This window comes from Triticum aestivum, chromosome 1D (genome assembly GCF_018294505.1).
Source record: "Triticum aestivum cultivar Chinese Spring chromosome 1D, IWGSC CS RefSeq v2.1, whole genome shotgun sequence".
Lineage (NCBI taxonomy): Eukaryota > Viridiplantae > Streptophyta > Magnoliopsida > Poales > Poaceae > Triticum > Triticum aestivum.
The window spans coordinates 297795207-297814337 of record NC_057796.1 but is presented as its reverse complement, the minus strand read 5'-3'; the positions used below and the strand labels follow the sequence as shown (position 1 = coordinate 297814337).

At 46.2% G+C, this 19131-nt stretch overlaps 2 protein-coding genes across 2 annotated transcripts; one reads left to right on the top strand and one right to left on the bottom strand.

Annotated features, from left to right (window-relative positions):
• Nucleotides 1–13237: 13237 nt before the first annotated feature.
• LOC123181578 (uncharacterized) lies at nucleotides 13238–13915 on the bottom strand. Its single transcript, XM_044593875.1, has one exon. It carries the CDS (start codon nucleotides 13877–13879, stop codon nucleotides 13382–13384), a length of 498 nt encoding a protein of 165 aa, XP_044449810.1. The 5' UTR covers nucleotides 13880–13915; the 3' UTR covers nucleotides 13238–13381.
• Nucleotides 13916–14032: 117 nt separating this feature from the next.
• On the top strand, nucleotides 14033–17145 carry LOC123181577 (DNA-binding protein HEXBP). Its single transcript, XM_044593874.1, has 4 exons — nucleotides 14033–14246; nucleotides 14781–15008; nucleotides 15197–15292; nucleotides 16217–17145. The coding sequence occupies exons 2-4, from the start codon at nucleotides 14899–14901 to the stop codon at nucleotides 16887–16889; spliced, it is 879 nt and encodes a 292-aa protein (XP_044449809.1). The 5' UTR covers nucleotides 14033–14246; nucleotides 14781–14898; the 3' UTR covers nucleotides 16890–17145.
• Nucleotides 17146–19131: the final 1986 nt, after the last annotated feature.

The following is a 19131-nucleotide window of genomic DNA, read 5'->3' as shown; positions in this document are numbered from 1 at the left end:
CATCTACGCATAGACCTGGCTCGGATGCCACTGTTGGGGAACGTAGCATGCAATTTAAAAAAAATTCCTACGCTCATGCAAGATCTATCTAGGAGATTCATAGCAACAAGAGGGGGAGAGTGTGTCCACGTACCCTTGTAGACCGAAAGCAGAAGGGTTAGGTTAACGCGGTTGATGTAGTCGAACGTCTTCACGATCCAACCGATCCAAGTACCGAACGTACGGCACCTCCGAGTTCAGCACACGTTCAGCTTGATGGCGTCCCTCGAACTCTTGATCCGGCAGAGGGTCGAGGGAGAGTTCCGTCAGCACGATGGCGTGGTGACGGTGATGGTGATGTGATCCATGCAGGACTTCGCCTAAGCACTACGACGCTATGACCGGAGGAGTAAACTGTGGAGGGGGGCACCGCACACGACTAAGAGAACAATGGATGTGCCTTTGGGGTGCCCCTAATAATCTCCAAGTGTAGGGAATCATCGTAGCAATTCCCAAAGGTGGAAGTGATAAGTATGGAGTGTCGAACCCACAAGGAGCTAAAGGTAAGATCAATATTCTCTCAAGTCCTATCTGCCACTGATACGACTCTACGTACACCGAACATTTGCTTCCAACTAGAAACGAGAAATAAAACTACGTTATGGGTATGAAGAGGATAACTTTGCATGATATCGGAGAGCCAAAACATAAAATTAGGTGCTGTTATCATAAAGTTAGAATATATTACTAAATATTATAAATAGCGAGTGTGGAATAATGATGGATTGGTGTGCGGAATTGTCCTAGGCAATTGTTAACAAGACCGGTAGTCGTCATTGCAATTTCATATGAGGGAGAGGCGTTAGCTAACATACTTTCTCTTCTTGGATCATATGCACTTATGATTGGAACTCTAGCAAGCATCCGCAACTACTAAAGATCATTAAGGTAAAACCCAACCATAGCATTAACATATCAAGTCCCCTTTATCCCATACGCACCAACCCCCTTACTCGGGTTTATGCTTCTGTCACTCAACCAACCCACAATAAGCGAATCATGAACGTATTGCAACACCCTATAGTGGGAATCCCTCACGCTTGCGCGACACGGAGGGTACAATAGGACAGCACCAAAATAAAACATACAACCCATACCAATCTAGATCATCAATCAACCCATAGACAAAGGAAATCTACTCAAAACATCATAGGATGGCAACACATCATTGGATCATAATATGTGGCATAAAGCACCATGTTCAAGTAGGGATTACAGCAGGGTGCGAGAGAGTGGACCGCGTAAAATAGATGAGGATGGTGATGATGATGGTGATGTTGATGAAGACGATCACCGCGGCGATGATTCCCCTCCCGATGGCACTCCAGCGCCATCGAGATAGAGAAGGAGAGGTTCTCCCCCTTGTGCTTCCTCCTCCATGGCCTCCCCCTAGATGGGGAGAGGTTCTCCCCTGGATCTTGGCCTTCATGGCGATAATGGCCCCTCCGTGATCGTCCTCCATGGCCTCCGGTGATGATGGCCCCCTCCGGCAGGGTGCCAGATAGGGCCTAGATTGATTTCTCGTGGCTACAGATGCTTGTGGCGGCGGAACTTCCGATCTAGGTTATTTTCTGGAGGTTTGGGCATTTATAGGAGAGGTTGGCGTCGAGAACAAGTCAGGGGGCCCCACGGGAAGTCCACGAGGCACAGGGGCGTGCCCAGGGGGTGGGCGCGCCCTCCACCCTCGTGGGGCCCACGGGACTCCCCTCCAGTAACTCTTTGTTCCATTATTTTTTATATTTTCCAGAAAAATTCTCCGTTGATTTTCAGCGCATTCCGAGAACTTTTATTTCTGCACTAAAACAACACCATGGTAGTTCTACTGAAAACATCGTCAGTCCGGGTTAGTTCTAATCAAATCATACCAAAATCATATAAGACAATAGTTAACATGGCATGAATACTTCATAAATTATAGATACGTTGGAAACGTATCAGCATCCCCAAGCTTAATTCCTGCTCGTCCTGAGTAGGTGAATGATAAAAGAAATAATTTATGAAGTGTGAATGCTAGCAAGTGCTTAAGTTTGATCAATGATAGTTTCAATCACTTTTTCTAGCATCATTATATATCATAACATTAGCTCAACTCATAACATGTTAAAGTATAGATCATAAACTTTCTTGAAACTAACAAACCATGCTCTTAGTCATCAAACAATTGCAATTCATCTTATTTCGGGAAGGGTTTACGTAAGAGCTTTGATTCAGCAAACTCCACATACTCAACTATCATTTAATCTTTCACAATTGCTAACACTCACGTGATATTTATGGGTTCAAAGTTTTAATCGGACACAGAGAAAGATAGGGGCTTATAGTTTCGCCTCCCAACCTTTTACCTCAAGGGTAATGTCAACAATAATACTTTATGAAAACCTACATCCAAGTGGATATATATATCCGGATCGCTCCAACACAAAGTGCTTGCCAAAGGAAAAAGTGTAAAAAGGAAAGGTGAAATCACCATGACTCTTGTATAAGGGTAGAAGGTAAAAGTAAAAGATAGGCCCTTCGCAGAGGGAAGCAGAGGTTGTCATGCGCTTTTATGGTTGGATGCACAAAATCTTAATGCAAAAGAACGTCACTTTATATTGCCGCTTGTGATAAAGACCTTTATTATGCAGTCCGTCGCTTTTATTTCTTCCCTATCACAAGTTCGTATAAAGCTTATTTTCTTCGCACTAATAGATCATACATATTTAAGGAGCAATTTTTATTGCATGCACCGATGACAACTTACTTGAAGGATCTTACTCAATCCATAGGTAGGTATGGTGGACTCTCATGGCAAAACTGGGTTAAGGAATGTTTGGAAGCACAAGTAGTATCTCTACTTGGTGCAAAGAATTTGGCTAGCATGAGAGGGAAAGGCAAGCTCAACATGTTGGATGATCCAAGACAATATAACGTTTCGGATATAGGAAAACATAACCCATTAAGTTGTCTTCCTTGTCCAACATCAACTTTTTAGCATGTCATATTTTAATGAGTGCTCACAATTACAAAAGATGTCCAAGATAGTATATTTATATGTGAAATCTCTCTTCCTTCAATATTCTTTCATGAATTGTTCAAGTGACCAATTCTGCGTTTGCTAACTTTCAATAAGTTTACTACCTATACTTATTATGTGTGAAGTCATTACTCCCCATGTTATAAGCATATGAAACGTATATAAATTCAGATTTATGATATTCAATTCATTCAACCATTTACTCATAGGATATACGTGAAGCACGTGAGTAAATGACAAACTACTCCAAAAAGATATAAGTGAAGAACACTGAGTAGTCAAATAATTAACTAGCCATGGGAGGATTCTTTTCATTCAAGATTTCAGATCCAATGATTTTATTCAAACAGCAAGTAAAATTGAAAATACGCTCCAAGCAAAACACATATCATGTGACGAATAAAAATATAGCTCCGAGTAAGGTATACCGATAGTTTTGAAGACGAAAGAGGGGATGCCTTCCGGGGCATCCCCAAGCTTAGGCGCTTGAGTCTTCCTTGAATATTACCTTGGGGTGCCTTGGGCATCCCCAAGCTTAGGGTCTTTCCACTCCTTATTCTCCTCATATCGATATCTCACCCAAAGCTTGAAAACTTCAATCACACAAAACTTAACGGAACTTCGTGAGATAGGTTAGTATGATAAAGAGTAAACCATTCACTTTGGTACTGTCAAAGACAAGGTTCATTATTGTTCTCACACAATGCCTACTGTACCATATCATTTATACAATTTATATTCAGAAATATAAGCCATAGAAACTAGAAAACAAGCAAACTATGCAACGAAAACAGAATATGTCAGAAACAGAACAGTCTGTAATGATCTGAACAGGAACCATACTTCTGATACTCCAAAAATTATGAAATAAATTGGTGGATGTGAGGAATTTGTCTATTAATCTTCTGCAGAAAGAATCAACTCAAAAGCACTTTTCTGTAAAAAAATCAGGCAGCTAATCTCGTGAGCACAAAGTTTCTATTTTTTATAGCAAGATCACATTAACTTTCACCCAAGTCTTCCCAAAGGTCTTACTTGGCACTTTATTGAAACAAAAGCTATAAAACATGGTTACTACAATAGCTTAGTCATGTAAACACATAAAAACATTAAGGGTAAATATTGGGTTGTCTCCCAACAATCGCTTTTCTTTAATACCTTTTAGCTAGGCATGATGATTTCAATGATCCTCACATAAAAGATAAGAATTGAAACATAAAGAGAGCATCATGAAGAATATGACTAGCACATTTAAATCTAACCCACTTCCTATGCCTAGGGATTTTGTGAGCACACAATTTATAGGAACAAGAATCAACTAGCATAGGAAGGCAAAACAAGTATAACTTCAAAACTTTAAGCACATAGAGAGGAAGCTTGATATTATTGCAACTCCTACAAGCATGTATTCCTCCCTCATAATGATTTTCAGTAGCATCATGAATGAGTTCAACAATATAACCATCACATAAAGCATTCTTTTCATGATCTACAAGCATAGAAATTTTACTACTCTCCACATAAGCAAAATTCTTCTCATTCAGAATAGTGGGATCACTAATTCCTAAAGTTGACACTCTTCCAAACCCGCTTTAGATGATAGTATTATTCATACTCCAAAAGATATAAGTGAAATTCATGGAGAATTCTACAATTAATATAGTCTAACCAATATCCAAGCTCAAAATATATAAGTGAAGCACACGAATCATTCTATAAATCGATGAAGGGATATCTCATACTAGCATGGTTCTTAAAGAAAAAGAAAAACACAAAGGACGCAAATCATGTGAACAAAACAAAAATCGAGGTGTACCGATAATTGTTGAAGAAGAAAGATGGGATGCCAACCGGGGCATCCCCAAGCTTAGATGCTTGAGTATCCTTGGAATATTTACTTGGGGTACCTTGGGCATCCCCAAGCTTGAACTCTTGCCTCTCTTTATTCTTCTCACATTGGTAACTCCTCGTTCTTCGAACACTTCATCTACAAAAACTTAACAAAAACTTTGTGAGATCCGTTAGTATACTAAAGCAAATCACTACCTTTAGCTACTGTTGCAAACTCATTCCAATTTCATATTAGCATTATATCTACTGTATTCCAACTTCACCATGGTTCATACACCCCCGATACTACCCATAGATTCATCAAAATAAGCGATCAACACATAGAAAACAGAATCTGTCAAAAACAGGATAGTCTGTAGTAATCTGGAAGTTTAGTAAACTTCTGTAACTCCAAAAAATTCTAAAAAATATGAAAATTTAAACAATTTGTACAGAAGTAATGTGCAAAAAGTTTCAGACCCATTTGACTTTCCAGTAAAAAATGTAAATTCACGCGCTACAGCCAAAGTTTCTGTTTTTGTACTGCACATAGTAAACAAGCAATCTAATCATCCTAAAACCAAAGCTTGGCACATTATTTTTATAATACAATGGATATATACAAGGGGATAATTATTTTCAGAGAAGCTTCCATGAAATTTTTTACATTGTTTCCATGAGCATGAACACAAGTGTTCAAGGTCGACCCTCACTTCTCCAATGCATAACCTTCCAATCACTTCTCTTATGAAAAACTTTTTAGGCATGAGAGGCAAGTAATTTTTTTTGTATTTTCATTCTTTTTATTTTTTATATGTTTCACCAATAACTAAACAGAAACAAAAAGGAAAAACCAAATCTACTTAGTGAAGAAAGGAAACAAGCACACACGAGAATATCAACCCCACGCTATTGCTTCCCGGCAACGGCGCCAGAAAAGAGCTTGATAATCCCCAAGTGCAGGGAATCATCGTAGAAATTCCCAAAGGTGGAAGTGATAAGTATGGAGTGTCGAACCCACAAGGAGCTAAAGGTAAGATCAATATTCTCTCAAGTCCTATCTGCCACTCATACGACTCTACGTACACCGAACGTTTGCTTCCAACTAGAAACAAGAAATAAAACTACGTTGTGGGTATGAAGAGGATAACTTTGCATGATATCGGAGAGCCAAAACATAAAAGTAGGTGCTGTTATCATAAAGTTAGAATATATTACTAAATATTATAAATAGCGAGTGTGGAATAATGATGGATCGGTGTGCGGAATTGTCCTAGGCAATTGTTAACAAGACCGGTAGTCGTCATTGCAATTTCATATGAGGGAGAGGCATAAGCTTACATACTTTCTCTTCTTGGATCATATGCACTTATGATTGGAACTCTAGCAAGCATCCGCAACTACTAAAGATCATTAAGGTAAAACCCAACCATAGCATTAACATATCAAGTCCCCTTTATCCCATACGCAACAACCCCCTTACTCGGGTTTATGCTTCTGTCACTCAAGCAACCCACTATAAGCGAATCATGAACGTATTGCAACACCCTACAGCGGGAATCCCTCACGCTTGCGCGACACGGAGGGCACAATAGGACAGCACCAAAATAAAACATACAACTCATACCAATCTAGATCATCAATCAACCCATAGACAAAGGAAATCTACTCAAAACATCATAGGAAGGCAACACATCATTGGATCATAATATGTGGCATAAAGCACCATGTTCAAGCAGGGATTACAGCGGGGTGCGGGAGAGTGGACCGTGTAAAATAGATGAGGATGGTGATGTTGATGAAGACGATCACCGCGGCGATGATTCCCCTCCCGATGGAACTCCGGCACCACCGAGAGAGAGAAGGAGAGGTTCTCCCCATTGTGCTTCCTCCTCCATGGCCTCCCCCCTAGATGGGGAGAGGTTCTCCCCCTGGATCTTGGCCTTCATGGCGATAATGGCTCCTCCGGGATCGTCCTCCATGGCCTCCGGTGATGATGGCCCCCTCCGGCAGGGTGCCAGAGAGGGCCTAGATTGATTTCTCGTGGTTATAGATGCTTGCGGCGGTGGAACTTCCGATCTAGGTTATTTTCTGGAGGTTTGGGCATTTATAGGAGAGGTTGGTGTCGAGAACAAGTCAGGGGGCCCCACGGGAAGTCCACGAGGCACAGGGGCGTGCCCTCCACCCTCGTGGGGCCCATGGGACTCCCCTCTAGTAACTCTTTGTTCCATTTATTTTTATATTTTCCAGAAAAATTCTCTGTTGATTTTCAGCGCATTCCGAGAACTTTTATTTCTGCACAAAAACAACACCACGGTAGTTCTGCTGAAAACATCGTTAGTCCGGGTTAGTTCTAATCAAATCATACTAAAATCAATAAAACAATAGTAAACATGGCATGAATACTTCATAAATTATAGATACGTTGGAGACGTATCAGCCCCCCGCCCCCATATATGAAGGAGAGGGGGAGGAGGTGGTCGGCCAGGAGGAGGCGCGCCAAGGGGGGGAGTCCTACTAGGACTCCACTCCTAGTAGGATTCGGCCCCCCTTCCTTCCAACGGAGAGGGGGGGAAGAGGGTAGAGGGAGAAGGAAAGGGGGGCGCCCCCACCCCTTGTCCAATTCAGATTGGGTAGAGGGGAGGCGCGCGCCACCTCTTGTGGCCTTCCTCTCTCTCTCCACTATGGCCCATGAGGCCCATTAACTTTCTCGGGGAGGTCCGGTAACCTCCCGGTACTCCAAAAAATCCCCGAACCTCTTCGGAACCATTCCGGTGTCCGTATATAACCTTCCAATATATCAATATTTACCTCTTGACCATTTCGAGACTCCTCGTCATGTATGTGATCTCATCCGGAACTCCGAACAAACTTCGGTCACCAAAACACACAACTCATAATACAAAACGTCATCGAACGTTAAGCGTGCGGACCCTATGGGTTCGAGAACTACGTAGACATGACCGAGACACATCTCCGGTCAATAACCAATAGCGGAACCTAGATGCTCATATTGGTTCCTACATATTCTATGAAGATCTTTATCGGTCAAACCGTATAACAACATACGTCATTCCCTTCCTCATCGGTATGTTACTTTCCCGAGATTCGATCGTCGGTATCATCATACCTAGTTCAATCTCGTTACCGGCAAGTCTCTTTACTCGTTCCATAATGCATCATCCCGTAACTAACTCATTAGTCACATTGCTTGCAAGGCTTATAGTGATGTGCATTACCGAGAGGGCCTAGAGATACCTCTCCGATACACGGAGTGACAAATCCTAATCTTGATCTATGCCAACCCAACAAACACCATCGGAGACATCTGTAGAACATCTTTATAATCACCCAGTTATGTTGTGACGTTTGATAGCACACAAGGTGTTCGTCCGGTATTCGGGAGTTGCATAATCTCATAGTCAGAGGAATATGTATAAGTCATGAAGAAAGCAATAGCAATAAAACTAAACGATCATAATGCTAAGCTAACGGATGGGTCTTGTCCATCACATCATTCTCTAATGATGTGATCCCGTTCATCAAATGACAACACATGTCTATGGTCAGGAAACTTAACCATCTTTGATTAACGAGCTAGTCAAGTAGAGGCATACTAGGGACACTCTATTTTGTCTATGTATTCACACATGTACTAAGTTTCCGGTTAATACAATTCTAGCATGAATAATAAACATTTATCATGATATAAGGAAATATAAATAACAACTTTATTATTGCCTCTAGGGCATATTTCCTTCACGTCGCACCTCCGGATCACACCCCCTGGTTAGTGGTTGGGGATTTCAACCTCATTCGGTTCCCTCATGAGAAAAATAACTCCAGCTTCCACCAACTGGAAGCCAACCTTTTCAATGACACCTTGGATGATTTGGCACTACTAGAACTCCCTCTCCTTGATCGTAAACTCACGTGGACAAATAATCAGGACTCCCCGGTACTCGAACGCCTTGATCATGCCTTATTCAACCTCACCTGGAATAACCACTTTCCTAACTCCTCCTTGAGCTCCCTGTCGCGCCTCACTTCAGATCACGCCCCCTGGTCATCTCCATCTCCACCTCGATGCCACATTCCCACCTTTTTCGGTTTGAACGTTGCTGGGCCTTACACCCAACCTGTCGGCGCATCGTCTCTCAGGCTGCTTCTCGAGCAAGCCCAGCCAGCCCATCTCCCTCCACTACTCTGGCCCAAACAATTCAAACATGTCGTTCGTGGCTAAAGCAGTGGGCCAAAACCCTTCGGTCTCCTCCTGTCAGAGAAAAATGATGTAAGACAGTACTCACGCTTTTGGATGCCAAGGAAGAATCGCGTCCCCTCACTGCACCCGAATCAACCCTACAAACTGTGTTAAAACATGCCCTCCATCAAGCTATTCGTGATCGTATGATGTCCATCAGGCAGCGCGCCAAAGTCAAACGTGCCATCTGGGGCGATGAGAACACCAAGTTTTTCCATGTTTCCGCCTCCCAACGGTTCCGGAAAAATCAAATTCCATCACTACGTGTGCTGGATCAAGTTTTCTTCTCTCACGACCAAAAGGCCCACATCCTAAAGAATTTCTATCAAAACCTGTTAGGCTCCCAGGCTACTACCGTCTGGATTTTTAACCTTTCTGGTCTCTACGCTACTCCTGTGTCCCATCTGCGCCACCTCGATGCACCCTTCACTACAGATGAGATCAAACCCGCCTTCCTGCACATGAACCCCAATGCTAGCCCTAGACCGGATGGCTTTGGCCCATCTTTCTATCACTCCTTCTGGAATATAATTAAACGTGATGTCATTCCATTTTTTTCATGACTTCTACAACCCGACGGCCCAAACTAAACGCTTCAACAGATCACTCATCGTCCTTCTCTTAACAAAAGATGGCGCCAGCACTGCTGATGCTTTCCGACCTATCTCACACAAAATTGTCCAATCAAAGGGGTGGCCAAGCTTCTAACTAATCGCCTTAAACCTCTCATTCCACTCCTCATTCATGGCGATCAAACGGGATTTATTACTGGACGATGCATTGCAGATTTCAGGGAAGCTTTTGACTCTATCTCCTGGCCTTCCCTCTTGAAAATCCTTCGGCACCGGGGTTTCCCTGAACGTTTCTGCGCCTGGATTGATGACCTACTATCCTCAGGTAAGACTGCAGTCCTCCTCAAAGGGGTGCCTGGAAGCTGGATACAATGCAAAAACGGACTCCGTCAGGGAGACCCCCTCTCGCCCTACCTATTCATCATTGTCGCCGACATCTTACAACAGTTAATTTTGTCAGCTGCCTCTAACCGATCTAATGAGCTGCACCACCCTGTCTACAATGAGCTGCCCCCCTCCATACTCCAATACGCCGATGACACACTCATCATCTCCCATGCCTCGCCCATAGCTGCTCGTAAACTCAAACAAATCCTGGATGACTTTGCCCTAGCTATCGGCCTTTGCATAAACTTCTCAAAAACAACTTTTCGTCCCCATGCATGTCGACACGGTGACTGCCTCAATGATCTCTCAAATATTTGGCTGTGACATCTCAAGCTTCCCCCAAACCTACCTTGGGATGCCACTTTCTCCATCTAAGCTCCCCCATCCGCTTTTCAGCCACTAATCTCGTCCTACAGATCCCTACTCCCGGGCTAGTGTGCCAGACTTCTCAATCGTGTTGGGAGGCTCGTCCTCATCTCATCCGTCTTGGACTCCCTTGCGACTTATTTTATGCCAGTATTCAAACTGCCAAAGAAAACTGTTAAGATTCTAGATGCTATCAGAAGGGCTTTCTTCTGGGCTGCCGAGGAGACATGCACGTGGTCAAAATGTTTGATTGCTTGGAAAAATGTTTGTAAACCTAAAAAATTTGGTGGTCTAGGCATTAAGAATCTAGCCGCGCAGAATGATTGTCTTCTTATGAAGTTTGCCTACAAATACCTCACTCACGATGAATCTATACATCTCCCTTGGATCTCCTGGGTAGATAGGCAACACTGTTGCAGCTTGCCACACATAGCTTCCTGTCCAAACCCATCCTTCCTCACTAAACTCATCCAAACACAACTGCAGTCCCTGCTACCTATGACCTTTGTGCTTACAAACAATGGCCAAAAAACCTTCTTCTGGCTAGATACATGGCTCCTTCCTACCACCCTAGCTGCCACCTTCCCGAGCCTTTACTCCCACTCCACTAACACTTTCATCCCACTAGTACACATCATGCGTTACGGGCTGCAAGCGAACCTAACAAACAGGCTTACCTCGTCCGCCTCGCGCAAGCTAGATGCTCTCTGTTTATTGTTGCAGGATTTCCAACTTACGGATGGACAGGACGAGCGGTTCCTGCTACATGGTCAGCTATATTCGCCAAAGGCGGCGTACAAAATCATGTTGCGGGAAGATTTGGAGGATGACCACGCAGACTTAATTTGGAGGTCCCGTGCTCCGCACAAGATCAAGCTTTTCGCCTGGCTGTTGTTTCATGGTCGCCTGAACACCCGTGCAAATCTGGCATGCAAGCACATGTCTGATACTGCTTCCTGCCCAAGATGTGCGGCCACCTCTAAAGATACAAGTCACCTGTTCATTGACTGCCCGCGCGCGGTCCAGATTTGGGGCCAACTTGGTCTCTCTCCCACCACAAGGTTCCAAGATCTTTGGATGGTCCACCTCCCTCACCAACTCGACAGCCGTGTATGGCCCGAAGTGCTCCTGATCACCCTCTGGAAGATTTGGGACTCTCGCAATGCTGTTGTCTTCCGCTCTCAAGATCACTCCTCGTGTACTACCATTCATAACATTGTAACAGACTTGGAATTGTTCTCGCACCGCTTTAGGGATCCCGCTGACAAGGTAGCTGTCAGGTCTTGGCTTAGTTACCTTACCTCACGGCTTGCTGTGCCCATGTAATCTGAAACTGCCTGGCCCAACTTGGCCACTTGAGTAATATATACAGGTGGGGATCCTCTCCCCCGGTGCTTCCTCAAAAAAAATTAGGCGATGAAGCATAAAGCTATTCTTGTGATAAACGAGAGATTCAAATGGGATGCTGCCTTGTATGCACATTACCCTGACATTTTCCAAGTTGTTGCCATCATAATCAATACCACCAATTATTACAACTGTAAGGGCAACACTAACCGATCCCCAATAAGCGGTTAGAGGATAAATTTTCCTCAACCGCGCCTGACCTCCCTATTTTTACTCCATCGCTTGGCGGCCGAGTAAAAATTCCTCACCTCTGCCTCTCCTCCCCCCCACCCCAACCCCCCTCCCTCCCTCTCGTGTTCCCTGGCGTCCCCTCCTCCTAATGGCCGGACCGCATGGTCGGTGCTCCCTGCCACCATGCCCGTCGTGTTGCATCCTCGAGTCTCTGCGGCCCTCGCTAGCATCTCCGGCTTCCCGGAACTCCCTCCGTCATGGCAGACGCAGAGGAAATACCTCGGCGTCCGCCAGCGAGCATGGGGCGGAGATCACCAATTGGGAGGCCCACACGAAGAAGTGGATCGGGTCGTTCCACATGACGAAGCTCGCCGCTCTGGAATATGACCGTGGCAGGTCCGATTCCACGGCGCAAACGCGTGGCTCAATTTCCCGTGGGGGACGATGCCCGTCCACCTCATCCCGCCGCCACCGGGTGGTGGTGGATGCGGTGACGGCTCGGGAGGACCGGGAGGCAAGGGACCGCCTTGCGGCGGAGACCGCCGATGAGGAGTACATGGCGGACCTCCGCCGCCAGCACCCCGAGCCCGTGGAGGCGGAGCGCGCGATCTTTGCAGAGCGGACGGTCAACGGGGAGGTCATCATCATCTCCGACAACGAGGAGCAAGGCGGCGACAACAACGACGCGGAGGAGTGGCGGCGCATCTTCCCTGACTCAGGCGACCACGGCATCGGCCCGAACCCAATGGGCGGTAGCATGTTGATGCAAGATTGACTAGACCTCTACTATGGCAAGGATGAAGATTAGTTTAGCTTACTTAGGGTTTAAATTTATGTTTTATTTCGGTTGCCAAAACAATATGTTTGCCTAGGTTGAACTTATGCTTAAATTTATGCAAGTTTTGATTGAAACTTGGCTTAACTTATGCAATTTTGATTTTTTACTTTGTTATATATAGGGGATCGGCTAGATCCAGCCAAATCTTAATAGAGTAAAAATACTTCACTAAGGGTTTACTTCGCCGGATCCTTCATTATATATAGGGGTTCTCGGTTATATATAGGGGATTAATTAGAGTGGCCCCAAAGTTAGTATGTTTGTGATGACCGTACGAACGTGTGAGCAAATCCAGTGCAGAGGAAATGCAATCTGCCCCAAATACGTAGAGAAACCATTTGATCAGATAATAACCTTTTGGATTTTAATCAGATAATAACTTGTGAAAGTTTGACTGCAATCTGGCAGAAAGAGAGCTTTACAGTCATGCAGAGATCATTGATCGATACAGTCGAAGCATTTCATCGAACACATACTCCATGTAAGCATGGCGGTCAGCCGCCGGCGCGCGAGTAGAGCGTCCTGAGGGTGTCGGCGACCGAGCGGAACCCGTCGCGGAGCGGCACAACGGAGACGGCGCGGAGGTGCTCGGCGCCGTCCTTGGTGGGCTCGCGCAGCGCCAGGCGGCACATCTCCCCCTGCAGGGCGTCCGCCGCGGCGCGCGCGGCGCCCCGGTGCGCGGCGAAGAGGCGCGCGAGCTCGTCGGCGGGGCAGCCGAGCAGGACGCGCGCGGCGCGGTCGAAGAGGACGACGGGGAACACGCGGTCGTGGGTGGCCACGGAGAGGAGCAGCCGGTAGGCGCGCGCCGGGGCGGGGCCGCCGCAGGCCCCGCAGGCTGCGCCCTCGGCGTGGCCCGGGAGCGCGCGGCGGCCGCAGGCCGGGCAGGAGAGGTAGGAGAAGTCGGACGTGTCGGCCGCCACGATGGTGCAGTACGGCGGCGTCCACGTCGCCGCCGCCGCGCCACCGCCGCCGCTGCAGCCGGCGAGAGACATCCTGGCCCAAGCCCAAGAGTCGCCGTTCGATTCCGGCCCACAAGCGCCACAGCCTTTTTAAAACTTTGCGTTACGACTTCTAGTCTTCTACGGGTTGCTCGCTTTCTGTGAGCCGTCCACTGGAGATCGGACGGCTAGGAAAATCACGTGCTCCCTCTTATAGCCTGGATCTGCGTCGTCTTCCCGACCGACCGACCGGGTGCGTTCGGTGTCCGGACCAACCCAATCCCAATCCAACATAGCGAGTCGGGGTCGCTGCCCCTCACCGTCGCCGCCGCGGCTTCCCCCCGCTGACCTCCGCCGGAGCTCGCCGGACTCGTAGGGTTTCTTCAGTTGTCCTCTTCCCTGCTGGAGATCCGCACCCTAGGTAAGCCTCGGTTTCGTCGACTTCACCTGCACCTAATTTGCGTCGTGTAGGCAGAAATCGGCTGTCTTCCTCGAGATTTCGTGCCTTTAGCTGTATACGCGTATGTTGCCCGAGTAGATGCGAACCCGCTTGCTGTTGCCCGATGTGGTCGCCGCCCCTAGGGTTTCTTCCCCTGAAGCTTGGGCTTTGTACGATAGGACTTAGGAGCATGGCCCGGTGGAGCTGTTGAGGCGCTCGTATGTTGATAATCCAGCGTGCTGAGGTGGTTGTAGGACGGTTCATGGCTGTAGGATCAGGTGGTAAAACAAAATTTATTGTTAGGGCGCGAATTGGGTGGTATTGTCTGGGAAGGAAGCCCTTGCGTCGCGAGAAATCAAGATGCGGGGGCGGTGCTTGCATGTCGTGAATGGTCATGGCGGGAAGTAGGGGAAGTTCGTGCGGCCTACGGTTGGAATTCAGCGTGCTTAGTAGAGGATGATGATGGTTGTTGGCCTCATGGGGTTGGATTTCAGCCTGTGGTTTTGTTGTCGACAGGAAGGAAGGAAGGGAGGAAGGAAGCAGGGTGAGTTGTGGTGATTTTGTGGTTTGGACGTGTGGTGTTCACAGTTTGGTGGGAGCTTGGAGGCAGGAGATTTAGAAGGAAGGGTTGACGATGAGCAGCCGAAGCCCGCCGCCGAGGGACCGGAGGATGCGTACTGAACGCACCTCGTACCGTGACGCGCCATACCGGAGGGACAGGGACGGCCGCCGTGGTCCAAGCAGGTTTGAGCTGCCTTATTTAATGAAACACGATGAACATTTGCCATCGTATATCAAGCGTTGCTGCTTTCTCTCCTAACTGTATGTGTTGGCCATAATGCTACCTGAAGAGGCCTTACTCTAGCCCTGGTTTCTATGATGGTAGCAGGGGCCTGTCTATCCTCTAATTATTTCCTTTACTTGTACTGCAGGTCTGCTAGTGATTTGTGCAACAACTGTAAGCGTCCAGGGCATTTTGCTAGAGATTGTCCAAATGTGTCTGTCTGCCATGCCTGTGGCCTTCCAGGGTAAGGACTGTTACTTGTTTGGTCATGCGGATCTGAGATTTTGCAGTCTTGTATGTTAGCTCATGTTAAGATCTTCCATTGTGTAGCAACTTTTTTATTGTATTCTTGACTTCTTATTCATAATGATTCCAATGCTTTCAATATTCTCAATAGCCCTGCTATTTTCTAGTGCATATTTTACACCAGATTACCATAATTGTTGGTTGCAGTTATTTGCTTTTGTATGCCGTATTGTATCTAGAACTCTGTCCATCATCATGTAACTATTGCATTTCTTTTCCTGTGGGGTTTTCATGCTTTTAATATTCTTGGTACACCTAGTTGTTTTCCAGTGTATATTTTACATTGGGTTACCATGATTAATGGTTGCAATTATTTGCTCATGCTTAACCATTTTGAGGCACCTTATGTTCTTGTCATGTTTAATGAGAAATCTAGTATCGGCATGAATTGATAGTTATTTGAGATCCCCCCACCCCCCTCAAAACAATACATGTGTCACCTGTCTTAAGTCATTTGTAATCATCTTATGTTAGTACCTTTTTAGTGCAAGTGCCTTGTACAAGGATTTGGTTCATTTTTCATAATTTATTCTGGATGCAAATATATTATCAGAAGGCGGTGGTTAACAAATAATGATACTTGAAGCTTGAACCGTGCGTAGATCATAACCATCATAAAAATGACCAGTACATGATAAATTGTGAAGCTTAAGTTGTACTCCCTCTGTCCTAAAATAAGTGTCTCAACTCTAGTACAACTTTGTACTAAAGTTAGTATAAAGTTAAGACACTTATTTTGAGACGGAGGGAGTACATAGGTCATACGTTATTCTTCCATGTGACCAGGAAAGCCTGCATAGTACATCCTCTACCTTTCTTCTGAGGCAAAAACATTGCCCACTCAATTTTTAAATTTCTGCAGGCACATTGCAGCTGAGTGTTCTTCCAAAGATCTCTGCTGGAACTGCAAAGAGCCTGGGCACATGGCTAATGCCTGCCCGAACGAAGGGATATGCCGCAACTGTGGCAAATCAGGCCACATTGCAAAAGACTGCACTGCTCCGCCAATGCTGCCTGGAGAAGTGAAGCTCTGCAACAACTGCTACAAACCAGGGCACATTGCCGTGGAGTGCACCAACGAGAAGGCCTGCAACAACTGTAGGAAGAGTGGCCATCTTGCCCGTAACTGCACCAATGAGCCCGTTTGCAACCTCTGCCATGTTGCAGGGCATTTGGCCCGTCAATGCCCCAAATCCGACGAGATCAACGAGAGGGGTGGGCCTCCTCCCTTCCGTGGCAGCGATGCTCTGTTCCGTGGCGGCGATGCTCTGTTCCGTGGCGGTGATGCTCTGTTCCGTGGTGGCGATGCTCCCTTCCGTGGCGGTGATGCTCCCTTCCGCGGTGGCGGTGGTGCTCTCTTCCGTGGTGGCTACAGTGATGTGGTCTGCCGGGCCTGCAACCAGGTTGGCCATATGAGCCGTGACTGCATGGGTGGCGCCTTCATGATCTGCAACAACTGCGGTGGCCGTGGTCACATGGCTTACGAGTGTCCATCTGGGAGGCTCCTGGACCGGTTCCCTCCACGCCGATACTGAACGACTACCAAGAGCTCTTTCAGATGACTGTTCCTTTTGATCCATCGTGTTGTGAATCATCATTTTGACGTGCGTCGTGTTTTTGAATGTCAAGGGATTGAGTATTCCAGTTGTTTCTGCAACTTGTTAGTCTCGTGGTTATTGAATGGCTTCTAGGGTCTTTCCAGATCAGACTCCCTTGCTCCCTCTGTTTTGAATAATAATTATTTTCATGGATTAGTGAATACCAAGTGGTTATCTGTAAATTGTGATTTCAGCTACTCCCTCTGTCCCATATATAAGAACGTTTTTGACACTAGTGTAGTGTCAAAAACGTTCGAAAATTTGCAAGCGTGGACGAGCTCGCACGCTCTCGGAATCGACAGGCGCTCGTTTCCTTTGGGATATGAGCTGCGTCAGGTATTGTCGGGCGTATAGATCCTTATTTTTCGGCCATATGGGTGGTGGCAGACCCTCGTGCAGTGGGAGTAACTTCGGTAATAACATTGAGTCCAACTCAGCAATTTTGCTTATGTGGCAATGAGTTAATGAGGAGAGATGTAGTACTAGTAACTTAGCTAGTTACTGTAACATCACATGTCTCAATGCAATATGAGTCTATAACGTAATAAATGAAGCTTTGCATGTTACCACACTTATGTTACTACCCACTATTGAGGTAGTAACATAGTCTAGGAAAGTGTGTATGTTATTACTCTATGTTACTACCCATTGTGACTAGTCTAACGGACGGCCGTTTGCTGGACCGATCTGTGCCATTGGTCACGTTTTACATGCAAGACGGTACGTAATGGGCGACCTGTGAACGTCTGCAACTGCGACTGGGGCACACCAGGTAGCTGCGAAATAAATAATAGTAGTTCTTGCTAGATTAGACCATATCGAAGTCATACGACACAAACAGAGACTCGATGTCCGTCACATATCAGGCTAATACTCTTGCCATGCGATTGAGACACACACATTCACAGGTACTGGAACGAGATACACTTTTTCGTGTGTGTAGAGCTAGCTAGCTACTCCATCCATGCAGCTTGATTGATTGTAGTGCGAGCAGCTTCCTGCTTGCTGCTAAATATGCACGGAATTCTTGCTTGCGGCTGCATTAGATGGGTTCGCCGGCTGCTTGCCGCATCTGTTGGCAGTAGATGGATTCACCGGCGGCTTGCTGATGCATCTTCACGGAATGTCTCGTGCTGTTGCACGCAACTGCCAAGACGATGAGTCAACGGCCGTCGATGAGCCAAGCTGCCAAAGATGGAAGGAGCAACATATGTTGGAATACCATGTAATTTTGCTGTTGGTTTTTTCTCAACAACAAAGAAACTGTGCTTTTAGATTGAAAATCTCCCTGATTGCTTGCCATGCTCCGCCACTGGTTCCAGGGGCTAGATGTGGTACTTACAGGTGTTGGGAGGAGTCTTGAGCATGACACCAACCCACTGTCAGCACTGTGTTTCAATTTGTGATGTTGATCAGTACTAGAAAACTGCCTGTTGAGCACGGAAATGGAATCCAGAACAAAAACACTAGGGAATACCTGCTGCAGCTGGGATGTACCCCAGAGTTGTATGTCCATGAAAAATCAGGATGGGAATGGGCCGACCCGGCCCTGGCCTTGGACCTGGCCCTCATGGCCCCAAGGCCAATTTGAGAGGCCACGGGTCGACCCATATAAAGAATAGTCAGTGGCCTTGTTGGCCCGACGGGTATTTTGAGTCGACCCAATTTCTTGATTTACATTGTCTTGTGCACAAATGAGATGTTAAAACTAGACACACTTTAACGGAATCTAACTAGTGTAAGAATTAATAAAATATTTGATACTTGGTAATAGGGAAAGTTAAGCCGTCTACTTGTGATTTTGTACACGTGCATTTTGATGAAACATATGAACACAATTTTGTTGTTCATATGCGCGAGCATTCGCCGAAAATTATACAACTGACTACGTTGTAAATCGGCTCTTATGACAACGTTGGCGGGATGAAGATTGCTGCTATTGTGAGCTATAAGACTATAAGGCGGGCCGGCCCTGCTGACCCAACGGGTCACTCGGTGCCGGCCCTGTTGACCCAAATCTTGTTTGAGGCCGACCCACGTGACCCATTGGCCTTGAATTTTTGGGTCGGGTCAGCGACCCGGCCCATTCCCATCCTGAATGAAAAAGTAGCAACACGCTAGTCCGGAAAGAATTCACAAAGACATCGGCATAGGCTGTGCAGAATAAGCTTGCTGGTCC